This window comes from Paramormyrops kingsleyae, chromosome 5 (assembly GCF_048594095.1).
Source record: "Paramormyrops kingsleyae isolate MSU_618 chromosome 5, PKINGS_0.4, whole genome shotgun sequence".
In the NCBI taxonomy this organism is placed as follows: Eukaryota; Metazoa; Chordata; class Actinopteri; order Osteoglossiformes; family Mormyridae; genus Paramormyrops; species Paramormyrops kingsleyae.
This window is the reverse complement of record NC_132801.1, coordinates 25,433,728-25,452,216: the sequence shown is the minus strand read 5'-3', so window position 1 is coordinate 25,452,216 and position 18,489 is coordinate 25,433,728. Positions and strand designations below refer to the sequence as shown.

The 18,489-nt window shown below is 42.3% G+C and overlaps 1 protein-coding gene across 5 annotated transcripts; it reads right to left on the bottom strand.

Moving 5' to 3' along the window:
* Positions 1–206: 206 nt before the first annotated feature.
* Positions 207–17,666, bottom strand: osbpl7 (oxysterol binding protein-like 7). 5 transcript variants are annotated; one of them, XM_023814311.2, is made up of 23 exons: positions 17,509–17,666; positions 12,777–12,966; positions 11,003–11,146; positions 10,843–10,896; positions 10,635–10,748; positions 9,824–10,012; positions 8,466–8,616; positions 8,124–8,242; positions 7,839–7,907; positions 7,594–7,617; positions 7,342–7,486; positions 6,667–6,800; positions 6,163–6,255; positions 5,845–6,019; positions 5,064–5,368; positions 4,574–4,711; positions 3,704–3,767; positions 3,450–3,528; positions 3,214–3,358; positions 2,770–2,920; positions 1,826–1,952; positions 1,268–1,390; positions 207–1,148 (listed from the first exon to the last, which is right to left on the bottom strand). In XM_023814311.2, the coding sequence occupies exons 2-23, from the start codon at positions 12,885–12,887 to the stop codon at positions 1,031–1,033; spliced, it is 2,772 nt and encodes a 923-aa protein (XP_023670079.2). In that variant the 5' UTR covers positions 12,888–12,966; positions 17,509–17,666; the 3' UTR covers positions 207–1,030. The 5 variants fall into 5 exon arrangements, with proteins under 5 accessions (XP_023670079.2, XP_023670082.2, XP_023670080.2 ...); XM_023814314.2 differs by lacking the exon at positions 17,509–17,666 and adding an exon at positions 16,934–17,235 and having other exon boundaries at positions 12,777–12,924; XM_023814312.2 differs by lacking the exon at positions 17,509–17,666 and adding an exon at positions 16,960–17,235 and having other exon boundaries at positions 12,777–12,924.
* Between the last annotated feature and the right edge of the window lie 823 nt (positions 17,667–18,489).

The following is an 18,489-nucleotide window of genomic DNA, read 5'->3' as shown; positions in this document are numbered from 1 at the left end:
GTAAAACTCTAAAGAATAACTATACCATAACTTATATACCATAACTTATATACCATAACTTATATACCATAACTTATATACCATAACTTATATACAAAGCTATACTTTTCTGTATGTCCTTTATGAGCAAAACATATAGATTTAATTAACTGAAGAGTGACCCTATGACCTCTCTGGGAACTGAAATGTAAAGACATTCCCACAGCTCAGTATGACTATAGTTTTTATTGCGATATGTATTTACAATTATATAAGCTAATTCTTCTCATTTGACACTGCAATTTGATGTTTCTGCCATCTAGCATTGCTTGTCTAGAGTCTGCAGCTCCAATACCCAATTCAGTCTCACTACTAATGTACAGATAAGTACAAACAAATGTGCCATTGCAAGTTAATATGTAAAAAAATTCTCAGATACAGTTGAATATAAGGCCCTTACATATATGAGGACCCATGAATAAAAAATAAAACTCACCACTAAAAGTGCATATCGTATGAGATCAATTATCATTCCATGTTTTCCAACTGTATACACATAACTATGAATATAGCAGACATTTTTCACACATCCAATTAATCTCAGCAGTTATAAAATTAACACAATGGTTTACATTCATAAGAGTATACTTAAAGGCTCCGTAAAAAGATTATAAAAGATTTGGTCTTTAATAAAATCATGGCAGTGTCCATGACATGATTTTCTTTAGAAAAATAAAAATAAAAAATTGCTAGGAAGTAACATTTTCTCTCATGTTTGCATACAATAGTTTCCAGCTCAGCTTAGCTGTCGGGGGATAAGAGGGGGAGAATGAATTCTCCTTGGGGCCACGGTGACCTCTAAGTGAAGGAGAGGAATAAAAGATAAGATGAATGAACCTGCCAATTGGACACTCCAAGGCAAACTGTATTTCATGATAAAGCACACCTGCATCTCTATCAGCTTATAGGTGGAAATGTGCTCGTTGGAAAAATTAAAGCCTTTTCATATGTGAAAGAAATGTCTGTTTTTTTTCTATGGCAGCAGTCCCATCTAAAGGGCTATCCAGAGGTCAGGATTTTTTGTGTGAGAAAATCCCGGATTCTCTCGGATTTCCCAGTAGGTTCCGTTGGTCAACCACACCTCCCGGCCTGCAGCATCTAGGGATTTCCTGAAGACACAAACCACATGCCATTTAATTCTGGGTAGCCCCTCACATATGCACCTCTCATAACATCAATGTAAGTGTGAAAAACATACACAAGTTTAACAAACAAAGGATTGACCAACTTGAAAAAGCGAGGTATATGCTCCTCTCCCTTCTTGGCGAGGATCTTCCGCTGCTCCCTCTGCTTCTCCTCTATCTTGTCCTTCAGCTTGTCTGCCTCATTTACCTTCCCTTCCTCTAGCAGCCTAAAAAGAAAAAGTGGGGAATTGTTTAGCTAATGGCAAAACAGAGACATGCTACAATAGATGCATCACCAGCTAACATTGTTACATAAATGCTTCACTTAAGTTGCTGTGCTGAAATATCTGTGCTAGATATGCAAGATGTCTACTTTAAAGATGTGTAAAAGCATATTGATCCAGACATTCAGACTACTCTGAGAGCAGCGGATCTTGAGGTTCTGTAGTTTGTGGACAGTGTTAGGGAAGTTACTCACAAAAGTAATCCATTACAGGCAGACGTGGAAAATTCAGGTCCGGAAAGTACAAATCTTTAACAAAGTTTTGTTTCAACCAGCCAGTTGAGTATAAAAAGTCACAGTCACAGAGTATTGAACTGGCAGGTTGAAACAAGACCTTGGTCAAAATACTCCATGTTCTGCTCTGAGCTATGCTACTCACCTCTGGTCAGGTCGCAGACGGGTGTCAGTTGGGGGGAGCCAAGGGTTTAAATCAGGGGTCAGCTCATTTAGCCTCATGGCAAAACTGGAGAACCCATAGTACAGGACGTGGTCTTTGGGTTGAGGGTCTGCAGGAAGTCATGAATACAGGTTACGGGTAAGATAGGAGTGCCTTGGTCAGCACCATGGGCAACCGTGAGTGTCTACAGAACGACGGTAATTTTAGATAAGCTTTGACTAAACTCTAACTGAGAAATAATGAAATATGTTATAACCACATTCTGCCTTTGATTAAGCTGAAATACAGTAGTGCGCAAAAGTCTTAAGCAGTCAAAGAAAATTTTAAAGATACTTATCTGGGTAGTAGGTATATACTGACTCAAATAAAGTACAATTTAACATTAGAATATTGCGAATGTGTGAAGTAACACATTAAAAAATAAGAATTTCTGTTCACCATAAAGTAACATATTTGTTGATTGCTGGATGGCTAGATGAGCACCATTTTGGTTCCAAAACCTCTCCGCAGGGGCACCTCAGCCATTCAATATATTAATTGATTGAGCTGGTGGTAAAATTTAATCATCTTAAATAATCTGGTGAGGGTTTTGGTTAGGAGAAGTGGTTGAGACAGAGTGGTCGAGAGATCCATGGGTATGTTGGATAGTTGCTGCAAGTATCTGGGTGACTTTAGGAGACGTCCTGTACTAGATAAGCTAAAAAAACTTTGACAGACATAAGATCATAGTTTTACACAAAAAAGCTCATTCTAAAATCATTGAGACACAATTAAATAAATTCTTTGACTGCCTAAAACCTTTGCATAGTGATGTATGTTTACATTATTAAAAAGAAGGTTTATGCTGAGGTACGTACACACATGGTCCTTTATAATAAAAACAAGTGTCTTTGTAAACATTCTCCTTAAAGTTGGTTGGTACTCACTTGGCTTCCAAATGAACTGAGGGGTAGGCAGAGTGTCACAGTAGATACCCTCATGCCAGTACCCTCCAAAACGGTGGACAACAGTGCCAGACTGATCGAGAACCACACCCTGCACCTCATTCATATTTGTATCTGATCCCCAGTAACGGGCCTGCAGGGACAGGAAGAGTACAAGACATTGTGGTCGTCAGTCATGTTGTTCTTGCCCACCGCATTAATGTTTCCATATTGAGATTTCCAAAACAACTGTGGACACATGTTATAAACTAACAACACATCTGAGTAATTTGCTTTAACACACAATACATGGTTTATATTCACCGACAGCTTAAGGTAGCAATTTTCAAATCAAAGGATTTTTGGTTTTCAGCGCCACTAGTTCTATCTTAACCATTACCACACCATTATTAATTACTGAGACATTTTGGGCCTGCCAGGGATTACCTTGACAAAAGTAATCTTGCAGGTGCAGACGTCGCTCTTGAGGTTGCGGAGAGTCACTTCACCATAATGCTCCAAGAACCGCTGCTGACTCAAGACTTTGTGGATGCAGGTGACCACCTTGTTCCACTCATAGTGATCACCAAACCTGCAGGAAGGCCCATGGCAGTCAGATATACCTTCGTCCAATCACATCACCTATGAGACTGTGGGCATTTGGCCAAAGACATGGTACTGACCTTGGAAGAGTGACGTTCACCATTCCTGCTGGCATGATCTCCAGGGATTTGCCCCAGAACTTGTTTTTCCACCGTTGGTCTGTTATAAAGCACCAAATGATGCATTAAATGTCATTGATCTACAAATATCTTTACTGCAAATGAAAACTCAGATTTATAACATTGTTTAACATAACTTAAGAATTGTGCAAATGTAAACGCAACCACATATGTAGATGTACACGCACAATGGTGACAGTATACTTCAGGTTTACCTTGCCAGAAGGAGAAGTTCTTAGATTCAGCATGGCAGGCAGAGACAGGTGGGTGGTGGGAGACCTACAGGCAAGAGAAACGTTACAGAAAACTGAAACCCATTTCACCGCCTCTAAATTACCGAAATAACCATGACTGGGGGCTGTTTAGCTGTTTCAACCAACTAAATCAGTGTTTCCCAATCCGGTCTTCAGGGACCACCAGACCGTCCATGTTTCTACTCGCTCTGAGCTCCTTGCCAGATAATCCACAACTATCTATCAGCAAAAACGTGGACTGTCTGTGGGCCCTGAGGACTGGACTGGGAAACACTGAACTAAGTGCTGATAATTGATTAGCTTCCATTGACCAAAAGCCATGGCTTATAGCACCACTACAGCAGTGTTACACATTTAATGTAAAATGTGAAAATGTGAGCAGACTGTAGCACATCTGCCTTTGTTATCTTGCATACCTCGCAATTGACAGAAGTACATTTCCAAAGCTATCATTTCTGCATCAACTCTAAAGCATCTGCTTCCTGAGCCATTGTCTCCTGTACTGCAGTTCTGTGTTGAGCATCCTACTGACATAACAGTGATAATGTCTGACACAGGGGGCATGGATGTTTTGGGGGGGGGGGGTCAAACCCCTCTACTCAATGGAAACTAATTATTTAAGAGCATAAAGCAAGTTCACTGTGCATTAAGGAGACAGAGCGGTATCTCTTTTGCCCTTTTAAGCTAAGAGCTAAATGGCTGCTTGCAGGTAGCCCAGTTTGACTCTCCTACACATCCCAAGGGCGCCAATGAAATCGGCCCTTTCCATCATCCAGCCTCTGGTTGTCATGCGTCTGCTCAGATGAGCGATTTTTTTCACTCGGTCCTAACCTGTTCGCTGACATATCGGAAGCCCTTGTCCTCCCGTTCGCACTGAAAGGTCTCTCCGAGGATGGGGTTGAATGGTTTATACCTGTTGCGATAGCGAGCAGTGGCATAGCCAGAGATGGCAAAAGCTGCAATATATACCTGTGAGGGGCAATAATAAAGATATTTCAGTTGAAACTATATTTATACAAAATGGATGGATGGATGGAAGGATGGATGGATGGATATAATATAAACCTGCATGGAAAAATCTCTCTATATCTATTTGACAAACACTTTTCGAATATTGCATATTGCCAAAGCAAATATTTTGGCAGCGTTGGGCTTAAAAATTGGGATAAAAAAATCAAGAAATTAGATCCAAAAACCGATGAAGGTGATCAGTAGAACATCACTAAGAGTAAGAAAGGAATACAGTTCTAGACATTTCTGTAGCTTGAGTAGACAGAGGAGACAGAAAGCAGAGAGGCAGGAGGATGCTTAGGGGAGTTACCATCCTCTGATAGGGGTCCTCGGTGTTGTTGGCAATGTCCAGAAGCTCAGAGTACTCTAGTTCCTCACACAGCCTCTGCAGCAGACACAGGGGCTCGTTGAGGGCTGCGGGCATGGACACGCGGGAAAGGTCCTTCCCAATGTTGTTGTAGAGGATGGTTATCAGCCCGATGTGACTGTTGTCAGGGCAGGGGGCCGGCAGGGCAGTGCGGTGCCCCGTGTCTTTGGTGACAGGCCGCGGCAGATGCGGGGCGTGGGCCACGCTGGCACGGTACTCCAGTGTGCCAACCACCGGGGTGAAATGAGCTAGAATCAGATGCAAATGGATGGCATGTCATTTCACTGCCGATACTCCCAAAAACCAAAAACACATCAAAGAAGGTTTTAGAGCAGGGTGTTTCAGGCAGTTTATACACATTTGTTACATATATACTACACATATGGCTCCTACAACTAAAAAAGTAGGTCATGAATTCAAATCCCAGGAAGCATGTATAAATTGTAAATGAATATTTCAGTTTGGGTGTGAGCAGATCCCTTTATCGGCATGGCAACTTCTGCAAGATGCCTTTTCAAAATTAAAAATTTTTAGAAGGCCAACAAAAAAAATTTCCTTGTAATACTGCAGTACAAAGCCGAAGTGAAAGATATGTGTCAATATGTGTCAGTTGCAGCTAATTTTGTAGGAACAGTTACACATTAGTTTCTAAGCATCTTGAAATAAGCGTGACTCTGGCCAATGGATGGAGATAGGTGGCCAATGGAGATAGGTGAGGTCTCACCACAGTCGTCATCCAGGTCAGAGTAGGTGGAGGCACCATCACTCAGACCGGACTCGTCAGACGCCTCATTCTCAGCGTGCGGCCTGTCCTGCATAACATCACTGGCATCATAGTAAGTGGATGCCAATGAAGGAGTACGCTGAACGCCCACCTGGCTAGATGCTGGTGACACAGGCTGCAGATTGCACGTGGAGAGAGATGGAGAGAAAGGCAATGATAAGGTCAGGGGGGTGGTAGGCTAAAGAAGCTTTTCATAAATCTGGAGTAAAGTGGTACCCATAAAAGAAAGATAGAAGAGTATAAGGAGGAGGAACGCACCTTATCTGGCCGGACAGTGCAGAAGGAGTCCTCCGTTGAGTCCGAAGACACGGACAGGGAGTGGACTTTCGTCAAACGGGACTGCATCTCCAGCTATACACACAAACACACGTAAATGCATAGTAATTAGGGCAATAATTCCAATAGCTGTTAGGGAAACCTGTAAAAAAAGACAGGGAAATGCTACTGGGGGTGGAGGTAGCAAGTGGCAGATTTCCATAAATATTCAGAATATAGAAAGGGTACGGATCATAGCAAGCCGGATTCTCCAACCTACACACTCCTAAAGTAGTTGCATCACCACAGCTTTACACAGCATGCATCACGTGACTCATTCCCACCCCCATCTCTGTTAGCAGGGGTCAGCTGACAGATGACCACGTGCCCGACCTGTCCGGTCAGTAGGAACAGACACAGTCGCTGCGCCGGAAGACTCTGTGACTCATGGCAGATGGGCATGATGTTAACGCGGACGGCCGTGGGACCGGCACTTGCACAGCTTACCTCTGATAGGGTGGTACAAAGGGTCGCCAGCTGCTGGGTGGTGGACTGGTGGAGGTCAGGAGCAGCCCAGGCCTCCTGCAGCCTCTGCCAGTCCTGAGCCAGAGCTTCATGCACGGCCTTCAGGGACACGTGGACTTCGGGAGGTCAAAGCCAAAGGAAGGTCAGATACATGGAGGCCCAAAACTGGCACTGATCACAGAAATATCAACACCAACAAAGCTAATGCTCTGTCTTCTACTGACAGCAGTGAAACTATCTAAAGAGCAGATTTGTCCAAAGCAGAGGTCTCCAACTCTGGTCCTGGAGAGCTACTGTCAGGGGCGCCGTAAGGGGGAGGAAAGCTTGGACGATTCCAAGGGCCCCTGAGTGACAGGGGCCCTAAAAAATTAGGAAAATAACTGGATTGGTTTGGACTGGGGGGCCTAATATGATATGCTTTCATGGGGCCCAAAATCTCTAGCAACGCCCCTGGCTACTATCCAGTAGGTTTTCTATCCTACCTGGCACCTGTTCTTGATATTTAACCTGAGAACAGATGTGGCTCATATTCCCTATATATCCCCTACATATCCCCTACATATCCTCCTGCTAACTACACAATGGGACACATACACAAAGTTGTCCTTCTAGGACCACAGCTCCTACTAAACACATGAGCTACTTGACAAGGCTCACCCCTCTGGGACACGTTGCAGATATCCTGCTGGATCTTCTTGCCTTCAGGGGAAGTGCTGCTTAATGGGGTCACCTGGGAACCCACAAACTCTGGGATGGATGGGGCCGAGGCTCCCAGATGGCTGGCAGAGTGGCTGGAGGACAGCTGACATGGGGTGGAACATACGTGTGTGATCATTTTAGGACCACGACACAGAAGAAATTCACTGTATATGGCATGATTCAATTAAATATATTTTATGGTTTACTCACCGACTTGTTGATCACACGAAAAGGCTGCAAGTTAAAAAAATTAATAAATAAATGCTGAATGCTACATCACAGCTAGAAACTCACCATTTCAAGGTGATGCTCAAACAGACATATATGCTATAAAGATTTTGCTTCTAAGTGAATGTGAAAGAAGTTGCACACTGACTGCAGGCTAATCACTGTGGGATTACTGCCCAGCACAATAACCTAACACCTCCTCCCACCCCCGATCTGAAGATCATTACCTGGGACAGGGTGTGAGAATGGCCCCATATCCTCCCAGGTTTCTTCTTGGGCTTCTCTAGAGACAGATTCTAGAAAGACAAAGACAAAGCTATCAGAAACATCAAAACTCCCTTAAAAGTACAAGGCCGCCCTGTCGGCCAGGGTGCAGAGATTCTCCAAGGAGCCGACAGCTTTTCGAAAGGCAACTTCACTTGTGCATGTCTGTCTTATTTATTCAAAGACCCATAAGCCTTTGCTGCCCGTACTCTGGGTTACTCAGAATGAGCCTCAAAAGGGCGCCGCACCTGAATGCTTATAAATCGCTGTAGGTCTGCATTGGAGACCGGCTTGCTTCCTTCCATCAACAACAGCTTCTGCACCAGCTGGCCCAGTTCGTTCAGGTCCGCCTGGCAGCGGCTCAGTTCTGCAGACCGGCACAGAGGTTATGAGTGGGCTTGTCACTTCCACCACACCGGCTGCCACAGTGACCGCCCACATGCCACGGGCAGCAATACAATGCAAAGCACTGCCTTGACATTCGGGAGATGCGAAAGCCATCTGGCTTAGTAGTGAGAATAACAGACTTTCAAAGGTATCTTGACCATCACTATTCATCTGTTCAAATGAGTGACCCGTTACCCATGTACCTTGGCAGCAGCTGTTGGCTTGCTGGCTCTCATGCAGCCAGGTAGAGACCTTGCCGTTCACCCCCGGGGGTAGGGTGGGCGGCTCCTCCACCCTGGGGGGCGTTTCATTCTGATGATGTGCTGTGTTACCATAGTAGGGTGAGTAGGAAGCCTGTGACCCAGTGTGAGACAAGGGAAAGAGGCTGTTAGGGACACCCAGACGCTCCGGGTTTTTGCTCCCTCCCAGCTCCCTACCAGACAGCACACATTTTTGCTCCCTCCCAGCTCCCTGCCAGACAATACACATTTTTGCTCCCTCCCAGCTCCCTACCAGACAGTACACATTTTTGCTCCCTCCCAGCTCCCTACCAGACAGCACACATTTTTGCTCCCTCCCAGCTCCCTACCAGACAGCACACATTTTTGCTCCCTCCCAGCTCCCTGCCAGACAGCACACATTTTTGCTCCCTCCCAGCTCCCTGCCAGATAGTACACATTTTTGCTCCCTCCCAGCTCCCTACCAGACAGCACACATTTTTGCTCCCTCCCAGCTCCCTGCCAGACAGTACACATTTTTGCTCCCTCCCAGCTCCTTACCAGACAGCACACATTTTTGCTCCCTCCCAGCTCCCTACCAGACAGTACACATTTTTGCTCCCTCCCAGCTCCCTATCAGACAGTACACATTTTTGCTCCCTCCCAGCTCCCTACCAGACAGCACACATTTTTGCTCCCTTCCAGCTCCCTGCCAGACAGTACACATTTTTGCTCCCTCCCAGCTCCCTGCCAGACAGTACACATTTTTGCTCCCTCCCAGCTCCCTGCCATACAGTCCACATTTTTGCTCCCTACTGGGAGCTGGGAGGAAGCAAACTGTGGACTGTCTGGGAGTCCCAGAGGACAAGTTTGAAAAGCACTGGTCTATGTTAGAGGTCCATCTGTCACAAAAGCCATGATTTCCTATTCGATCTACTGAATAGCTTGTTTACATCAACATCAACAGCGCGCAGCACCAAAGGCTGTTGGGATACTCTGAGTCAGGGGTGCCGCTAGTGATTTTGGGCCCAAAGAAATTATATCATATTGGGCCCCCAACCTAGACCAATCCAATCATGTTGCAAATTTTTTTGAATCATCCTAATTTTGCCCCCTTTCTGGCACCCCTGCTCTGTGCTGCAACACGTTACATGTGGGGTTTCTAAAGCCCATGACATTTTGGGATCATGTTTCTGAACTTGACCACACCAGGTAAACATTCTCAAGATGCAATTTCATTAAGACTAATTACGTCAATGAGTTATGTCAAAATAAGTAATGTCTTTATTTTCATTTAGCATTCAGATTGGGAAAGACGTTATGAAGCTTCGTGAAAAGCTCACCATCTCCGCTATGCCCTGGTTCCTGTGTGCCAAGCTGGCCACGCCGGGCAGCACGCTGGGCAGCACGTTGCCACCCTGGGACAGGGCCTGCAGGAGGCCGTTGTGTGCATGCACAGCCTCACTCTTCTTGTGCATGCGATGGGCACACAGCTCCTTCACCCAGATGTCGAACATATTTGAGCTCTTCGCCTGCATGAGAAAAGCGACCAATTAAAAGCACAGCCAGGTACAGCATAAGAGCAGCTGTAACTAAGCAAAACACCCCCTGATAGTCAGGCGAGCGCTGGACCCCTTTTAACCACTGACACTATGCCTTCTGGACTTTTACAATCATGTTTTTACAGTAATTAGTTTGGTTTTAATGAATATCAACTCAATCATCCACTGGTCAGTTCTATAAGAATAATGGTCAATTTCTCCCTGTCCATTTCTATATGTTAGTAATATTAGTAGAAGCACGTCATGTGTCAGAAACTGAAAACTTAATCAAGTATTCATTTTTGCACAAACCATCGTATTTATCACCTACTTTGCATTTAAACCACTTTGTGTCTTGTATTTACTGTATTCGCTGTCTGTTTTACGCCATAATTGTTAATTGTCTGTTACCATGGAGTCTCCAACTGTAGCAAGGTATCTCTACACAAATTTCTACTGGGCTTGGTCATGTGGCAACAAAGATTCTAATGGTTACTGCTGACCAGCTATTTTTTGGCAGGCGAAGACTGAACATAACTCTTCTATTTCATAGATGAATCATTTAAAAAGAAGACAAATGCAATATCAAAATACCAACGAAAAAAGACAGTACCTTTATGTGATACAGACTGTGCCCAGCATCCAAGTCTATGCGTTTTGATTTCTTGTTGATTGACATAACTGCTAGACTAACATCTAATGAACCATGCAGTTTCCCCTTTGCAATCTGGTTAAAAGAATCAAAATTAAGGAGACATACAATTAGGAATCAGACCTGCAAAACTAGTTCCACCAAGAAGGACGTAGGAAATCCGACTTACGTCTTGCTTGGTTTTGGCGTATCGGAGAATTCCTTTGTCCAGCACAAAGTACCTCTGAAAATAAAGGGCAGACATTTACATGGGTATTCACACAGCAAACAGCAGCTTGATGTTTTGTGGTTTAGGTGGCGCCACACTCCCTTCCCAGCATGCCGTTCACCTTGTGCCAGCCTTTGAGGGGCCACTTCCTCTTCTTCATCAGGAAGTCCTCACAGATGTCCGGCATGGTGGTGTCCTGTTGATGGTCCCCTCCCAAGGTCATCTCGGTGTAATTGTCGTCCATCACCTCCCAGTCTTTAACATTCTGAAGCAATAAACAAGAGCAAAGGTCATGAGAAAGGAGGAGAACATGTTATATCCTCCTGAGACCCAAGGAAAAAAGTGTCCTTCAATTTAGGTTATTTGTCTTTGGAGGAAATAAGACATCTTACAATTTAGATTTTTTCAAATTTATTTTTATTTTTAATTTCACAGCATGTCCTCAGTAGTGTACAACAGGAATAAATATGTTTCCTTACATCAGTGAAAAGATAGATGCAAAAATAAAATGTCCACTAAAATGGACATAAATGAATGGGTGGGGCCTCAGGAGGTTACGGCAACCAATCCTGTTGAAAAAGATTTTATAAGGGGGTGTTGAAAAAGGATATAACGGTGCATTTTTTCTTTGTTCAGTGTGCAAGCACCCAGGGTATGTGGAACATCCTGTCACACTAATTTGCATCATGTCACTAGTGAGGAACATTTTACCTTACCAATTTTTTGTGTCACAGATTTAGTTATTTTTCTGTTTGGAAGCAGGGTCCACACCAAAGGCAAACTCAATGACCCAGGCAGCCATTTAGGCATATTGAAGCATGGATCTACAGTATATTGTCATGAAACATTTATCACAAATGACCCATAATGTCTTCCAGTAGCTTGGAAAAATTTTCCTTTACCAGGAAATTTGAATGCACTCAAATCCTCCTCAAAAACTGGCCCTTGAAAAAGTATGGCAATTTAAAGTTGAGTGAATTTACATTAAAATGCATGGGGACCAAATTTATTAGTAAATTAAAAAAAAAAAACATGCAGCTGTCATAAGAAATTAAATGAACATGAAAAATCAATCAATTACTTATTAATTCATACAAATCAATCATTACATATGAGTTATTAAACTTATTAAAGACAGTAAAAATTCTGAATAGAGGTATTCTAGTAAAAAAAAAACTCTCAGAACTGGTTGTAAAACATTAAAAGAGTTTAAAAAAAAACCACTGTTCATTGCTCTGGGAGTCACTCAGACCACATTGCCACCATCCCACCTACACTTTTCTGCCAGTTCACAGTGTCCTAATGGGCACCACCTGCATCAGCAGACAGACACAAACTCTCCGGTGAACTTGTAGTCAAAATGCATATCCATTGGCCCAAAAGGTTCCAAATGCTACTGTAATACAATATAGTTACATTATTTCCACTGACAGTATATAATGGTCTTGTGTAAATCTAAGCCATTTTCTAACCACTTTAGAAAGGGGTAGCAATAAGGAACTTTCAGTTTTGTAAGGAAAATAATACACTAAATGTATTTACATAATAAATCCATCAAGTGCGCCAAGACCCAGCACTCGATGGTCATGGGACATCAATGAATGGATGAAATAGGTCGAAATTCTCAAAGCATTTTTGAGCAATTCAAAAGATCTTAGATAAGCTGTGAGAAGTTTATACCGAAATATTTTACAAAGAGAAATACAAAATTTAACAAAACTGGTGAACCTTGTGTCTTGCGATATGAGTATTTTCAGCTTGCAAAACAATTCCATTCCAGGTCATAATGTAATAATGATAATAAATGTAATTAAATTAGTGAACCTTTCTAAGATTTCAAATTTCTGGAATGTTTTGAGAAGAAAAGACAAAAGAGAGGTGTGGGCGGAGCTTACTTGGCGAGTGTGCTTGGAGGAGGAGGTGCTGCTGCTCCGGGAGTGGGTGGGCTTATTCCAGCCCAACGGGGGCTTATTCCAGCCCGACGGGGGCTTTTCCAGACCACTCATTACTGATGGAGCCTCACTCCCCTCTCAGAGCTGAGTCCTTACAGAGAAATTAGTGCATGCTGATGACACCCTGGGAGGCCTTTAACACAGCAACAAAGATTCAATCCATTACTGTACAAAGAAAGAAACACTGCAATAGATTCAAGATGCTTTTTATAGAATCAAACAATTTACTGTCCCATGGACAGTGCACAACGAGGGAATTACAGAGGGCATCGTGTCAGGACACAACATCCCATGGGCACAGAAACTGATCTGTTGTTGAATATTCCTGAACCTACCTAGACATGCCACAGCATGCCAAGAAATGACAAAAAAACTATTTAGACAATCCTAAACTGTACACTGGTTGCTGACAGTAAACCATCCTGAAAGGCCACGCCTTTTTAATGCCGGTGTATGAACAGTACAGGGTAAAGAAAAACCAGTTTTTATTAGATAGGAAGAAGTCAGCAAAAATAAACTGAGACTGACGTGCAAATTCAAAGCTTGATTTTCCTGTTGGAAGTATGTAAAATGTTTGGGGGGGTGGGGGGGGGGGGCGTGACTTGTGTTAAGTGTTGTGTCAAGATCGTGTCAAATTTCAGAATGCGAGCCCCAGATTACAAGGACAAGTTTCACAGCAATCCAGTCACCTAACAGGACTGAAGCAGATCTCTATCATCATGAGGCAAATACACCCAGTTTCACTGCGGAACTTCCTACCAGCAGACAGATACGCAATCATGGAGCACCTGCCATTTGATTTAGAAGAATTTACAGTAAACAAATTTTTTATTTTTGGTGGTGTAATTAACCATACAGGTTTCACTTATGGATTATATCAATATATAATTATTGTGCAAGTTCTCTCTTTTTTATCCATTTTCTATAAACAGGAGAGGGGGCCATGTGACTGGAGCCACCAGTCTATCCAGTCCAGGCAAGGGCTAGAATGTGCACTCACACTTGACTGCATGTTGCTGGATTGAATTTGGAGAAAAGGAAAGGCTTTCTGATGGTGTGTCTTCCATAACTGCTTATCCACTACAGCACCAAGCAGAGCCAGCAGCCCAGGAAGCAGAGGTGAAGATTAAGAGGACACACACTGCGTAGATACTAGTTTACTTAACTACAATCAGGAAGGCACAGTGTTGCCATGGGTAGCACTATTCTCACACCTGCAACATCAGGGGTTAGTAACTAGATAGTGGGTCAATCAAGACTTTAATTACATAGTTTTCGCTGGCTAACTAAAATGCATATAAAAGTTCTGCAGTTTTCATCAGAATCAATGACATTAATTCTTTACCATAACAGGTTTACATTAACATTCAGGCAACATATTCAGGCAATTACACAGACAATGAACCCTAACCAGTTCCATAGTGTTTTTTTCATGCTGATTAACAGTTTCTACACCCCTGGCATTATGGTTCTACATAAAAAGTTATTCCACAATCATTTAATGTAGCTACACTTCTGGCATAAGCTGCAAAGAGCATATTGCATGAACTACAGCTGTACTGTTAGATTTAATTTACAAAACCAGACAGAGGCAGGCCTTGTTATAAGACTTTACACATGTATTACATACCATATATGGTATCTACAATACATGGCAAGGCACAGAAATAATTACAAAAAGAAAAAAAAGGCAAATGTGTAAACTATGTTTCTTGAAGAGAGCAGGGGGTGCAGTGGTTAAACAGAAGCCTTTGATGCTGCTCCCTCACAATCCTGCAATTAGGGGTGAACTTTCTCAGCAAATAAAACTGTCAGAGTCAAAGTTAAAGTCAAAGTTTCCAGACAGGTTTTAAATCAACAGCAACTATGGCTATTCACGCTGTCAAAATAAATCTTTCCATTAAAAAACACAAGGACAGAGAATTTCAACACTCGATCGTACATCCACAAACAATGACCCAGTACATAATCATAGTCAGAATCACTGGGAGGACGTAAATCATTTAACCAAGTAAGTAAGGAAGTACAGATGTTTGGCTTTGTAAATTCGATTAGCTATCAACAAAACTGTGGATACATTCAGAAGATGTCTAATATTAAGCCGCCATACCAATCTGTGTGCCACTGGTCTACATGACTCGGGTATCTGACATGGCTGCGTGTACCACATGATACACATGATACAGCAGAGCGGATAAGCAGGTGAATTTCCCCTCCAATGCAATTATCTTGGAGGGGCCTATTTTTAGCAGTGCTACAGCTGAAGAGTCCTTGAGTATGAGGTAATAAGGTCAAGGCAGAAAAGGCAGAAACACCAAAGGTCAGGCCCTCCCACAGGGCATGTACACACATACAATTCAGTGACATCAATAAGCCTGACTATGTGGACATGGACTAGGGGAGGACACCTATGAGTCACAAGGAGAACATGCCGATCCACTCCAACAAACATACAGCGAAGGTGAGATTCCAATTCCCAGCACTGGAGGAATAAGGCAGCAGTGCAGCCCAGTGACACCACTGGGGGCATAGGGCATACTTAGAAACTCTGGGCCCCCAGCTAAAGTGTCATCTTGCCCCCAGCTGCTTTCAGTATAGGGCTTGATTTTATGGATTCAGGCAGCCCTTCCAAGGGCTGGACCGCCTTTATCTGCCAGGGCATCCATGCCCCTCCAACGCTCATGGACATCACATCACCCTCGCAACCAGCACAGACCTCTGAATTAGTATTTCTTGCTGACATATTTTGATAACGTGAAACTGAAAATGGAGAAAAGATTTTGCTTTTACGCAGATGGCTTCCAGGTTTGACTCGTCTGACTTTTATGGCTGAAAGTCACCCATCTGTCATCTTAAAAAGGCTCAAAGATGTTTTTTTTCCCCTTTTCGTACGAGAAATACTACATCACGAGTAATTTTAATAACAACCAATTTATAGCTTTTTATAACTTCCATTTTGGTCCATGTAGAAAGTTACACATTAGAAAAAATTACAGACTAGACAGTTACGAACGCAGATTGTACATTAAATTACGGTTGGTTAATCGGGTGGATTCACAGAATATCTGACCTGGAGTGAGAGCTTAATTTATGATGGGGTTTGATAGATCAACACCTCAAACGCTACAGCCATTACAATCAGAGTTAAACGCTGGAATAACTAAAGAAATTTATATTTATAAAATCGGTTGTGTTGTATGATCTTTACATACATCCGCCAAAATTAATATCTTACTTTTGTTTCGCTTATCTGACTCGCGGAGATAAAAACAACTTTTTGACAACTGAAATAGATGAGGTTACCTTCTGGACCATTAAACTCATCTAATGGAGTACGTCTGTCTTTGGTGTAACTAAGAGGTGCCAACAGAAAATATTGCATTGTTACGTGTTAAGTAATTAACAGCGCATTATCGTTGTTAAAGACCGATTTGTGAGTGACGTCATTCAAACTCCGCACTCCGGCTTTTCACGTAGGCTAATGGTTACAGTAGGTCAGTGTACTAAATATAAGCTCCGACACCTGTTTACCAATTAAGTACTGTCTAATGCGTATTTAATCATTCCTTTTGTGCCATTTTATGATGATTTCAAACACTGAGCGATGTCTTAAAGTTTGCTCGTAAAGTGGAAAAAAACACTCAACATGTCATTTCTCAATAACAGTAGTGTGTAACAGCTTGACAATAATAAAGTGCGTGTAATACGTGCACATACCTTTTGGTAAAGCTCTTCTTTTAAAACTGATTATTTTTGGTTAACTAACCTACAGCATAAATTATCTATGTTCTTCTAATAAGTATGCTAGGCCTACTTTGTACTTTTTATTGTAAGGATGAAACCCATTAGAAAAAAATCACGCTAACAAACACCTATAGATATATCTGCACACTAACAAACACCTATAGATATAAATGCAAGTAAAACTAAATTTGAAACAAATTTTAAAATTTGATCATTAAACCTTCTTAATAAGGATGTTCCTAAACTATCGATCGTGGCGCGCATTAAAGTGTTAGCCTACCACTATATTCTACTGTTAAAAACGTCCCCACCAAAATAAGATAGTATATATTGGCGTCACTTAAACTCGGCCGTACCTTCACATCTTCCCTGCCCTCCCTACCTGGATCCCGGGTCTCCGGCGGTTCCCTCTCCGGACCAGTTCTATAAAGTCAGGAGCGCTCTGCTTATTTCTTCCTTCATAATTTCATAATTTTATGACATCACATCATGAGGAAGCTGGAGGTACCAGTTTTACTCGTAGGCATGTAGCCTCATCCCAAAATACCGCGGACAGAGACTCCCAGGGCGGAACTGCCAGCACGTTCTTGTCTAAGCACGGACCGAGCTCTGCAGTCGGCGAAGTCCCTGGTGCGATCAGGGTTTCATCCGATTTAGTGTTTTAGTGGAGATATACGAGCTCATTTGACTCTTCCCGGCCATACACGAAGTAGCTGGTAACTCGTTTCTGTGAACACACCCATTCTTAAAACTCAAAGCAGCCCGTGATTGTCTAATCCAAACAATTAGTTCATTACTTCGGGAACATGCGAGATTCCCCCATTTCAGAATGAGGTTCACTACGACGTGCGCTTGTGTGTGTGGTACAGTAGGTTGTTTCTGTGATCGTTAGTGGATCTCCAACGTAGCGCACAGTCGATTCAATAATTACCTTCTGCTTCACCTTTCTGTGTCTACCAGTAAAACAATAGTAAGGAGCCTCCTTCAAATATACAGAAAAGCAGCAACGGACTGACCTAGATTAACACTATGTAATCCGAGATTAGCAGTAATCGGGATCTATGAAAATGTTTCACTTGTCTATTACCAGACCTATCCTGCTGCTAACTCCCACAATTGCATTTACTAGTGCCTTGTCACTAGTTAAAGGGGCAGTCTGCCACAAAATAGGTTAAAGGGGCAGTCTGCCACAAAATAGGTTCAATACATCCTGCAGACAAAACTCCTTTTACAACTCATGTTGTAAATGACAGTAAAAGAGATGCATCTGAAAGCAAAAGCATAGCTGAAACAATGTGCCAGTTATAAAATAATTTAGTAAAAAGATCAAAGTCACATTTCTAATTAATATGCAACGTTAACCTATATAATTGTTTTTGGGTTTCAATATCTGTGACAATTAAAAAAACAAATTATTGTGAACATACAGTATCAACAAACATATCATTATTATGATTATGTCCTTATTTGTTTGTATATTGACTCGTTGATTTTACTCACAGTCACTTGCTCTATGATATGACCCTTACCTTTGCATATAGGTGTGCAATTATTATTATTATTATTATTATTATTAAAAAAAATATTGTGCTAAATTCTTTTACATTGTTGCCCTGCCTTCCTTCATGGAATTTCTTTGTGATGACGTACAAAGTTAAAATTAGCTCCAAATAAATCTTCCCTGAATGTGCACTACAGGACGGTAACAACTAAATGAACATTATCCTTGGCTTCCCTGAAAAGAGTGAAGGATCGCAGAGTCCACTGATAGGCCCCAAGGTGCCTGTTACGTAAAAATAACTGATATTTGAGCTGTCAGTAAAAACTTCTGCTTTCCAGAAGACTGTCCTGATGCTCTAATATTAACCTTACCTGTCTGCCTAATTATTTATCAATGGTCAGCAAGTTTTAT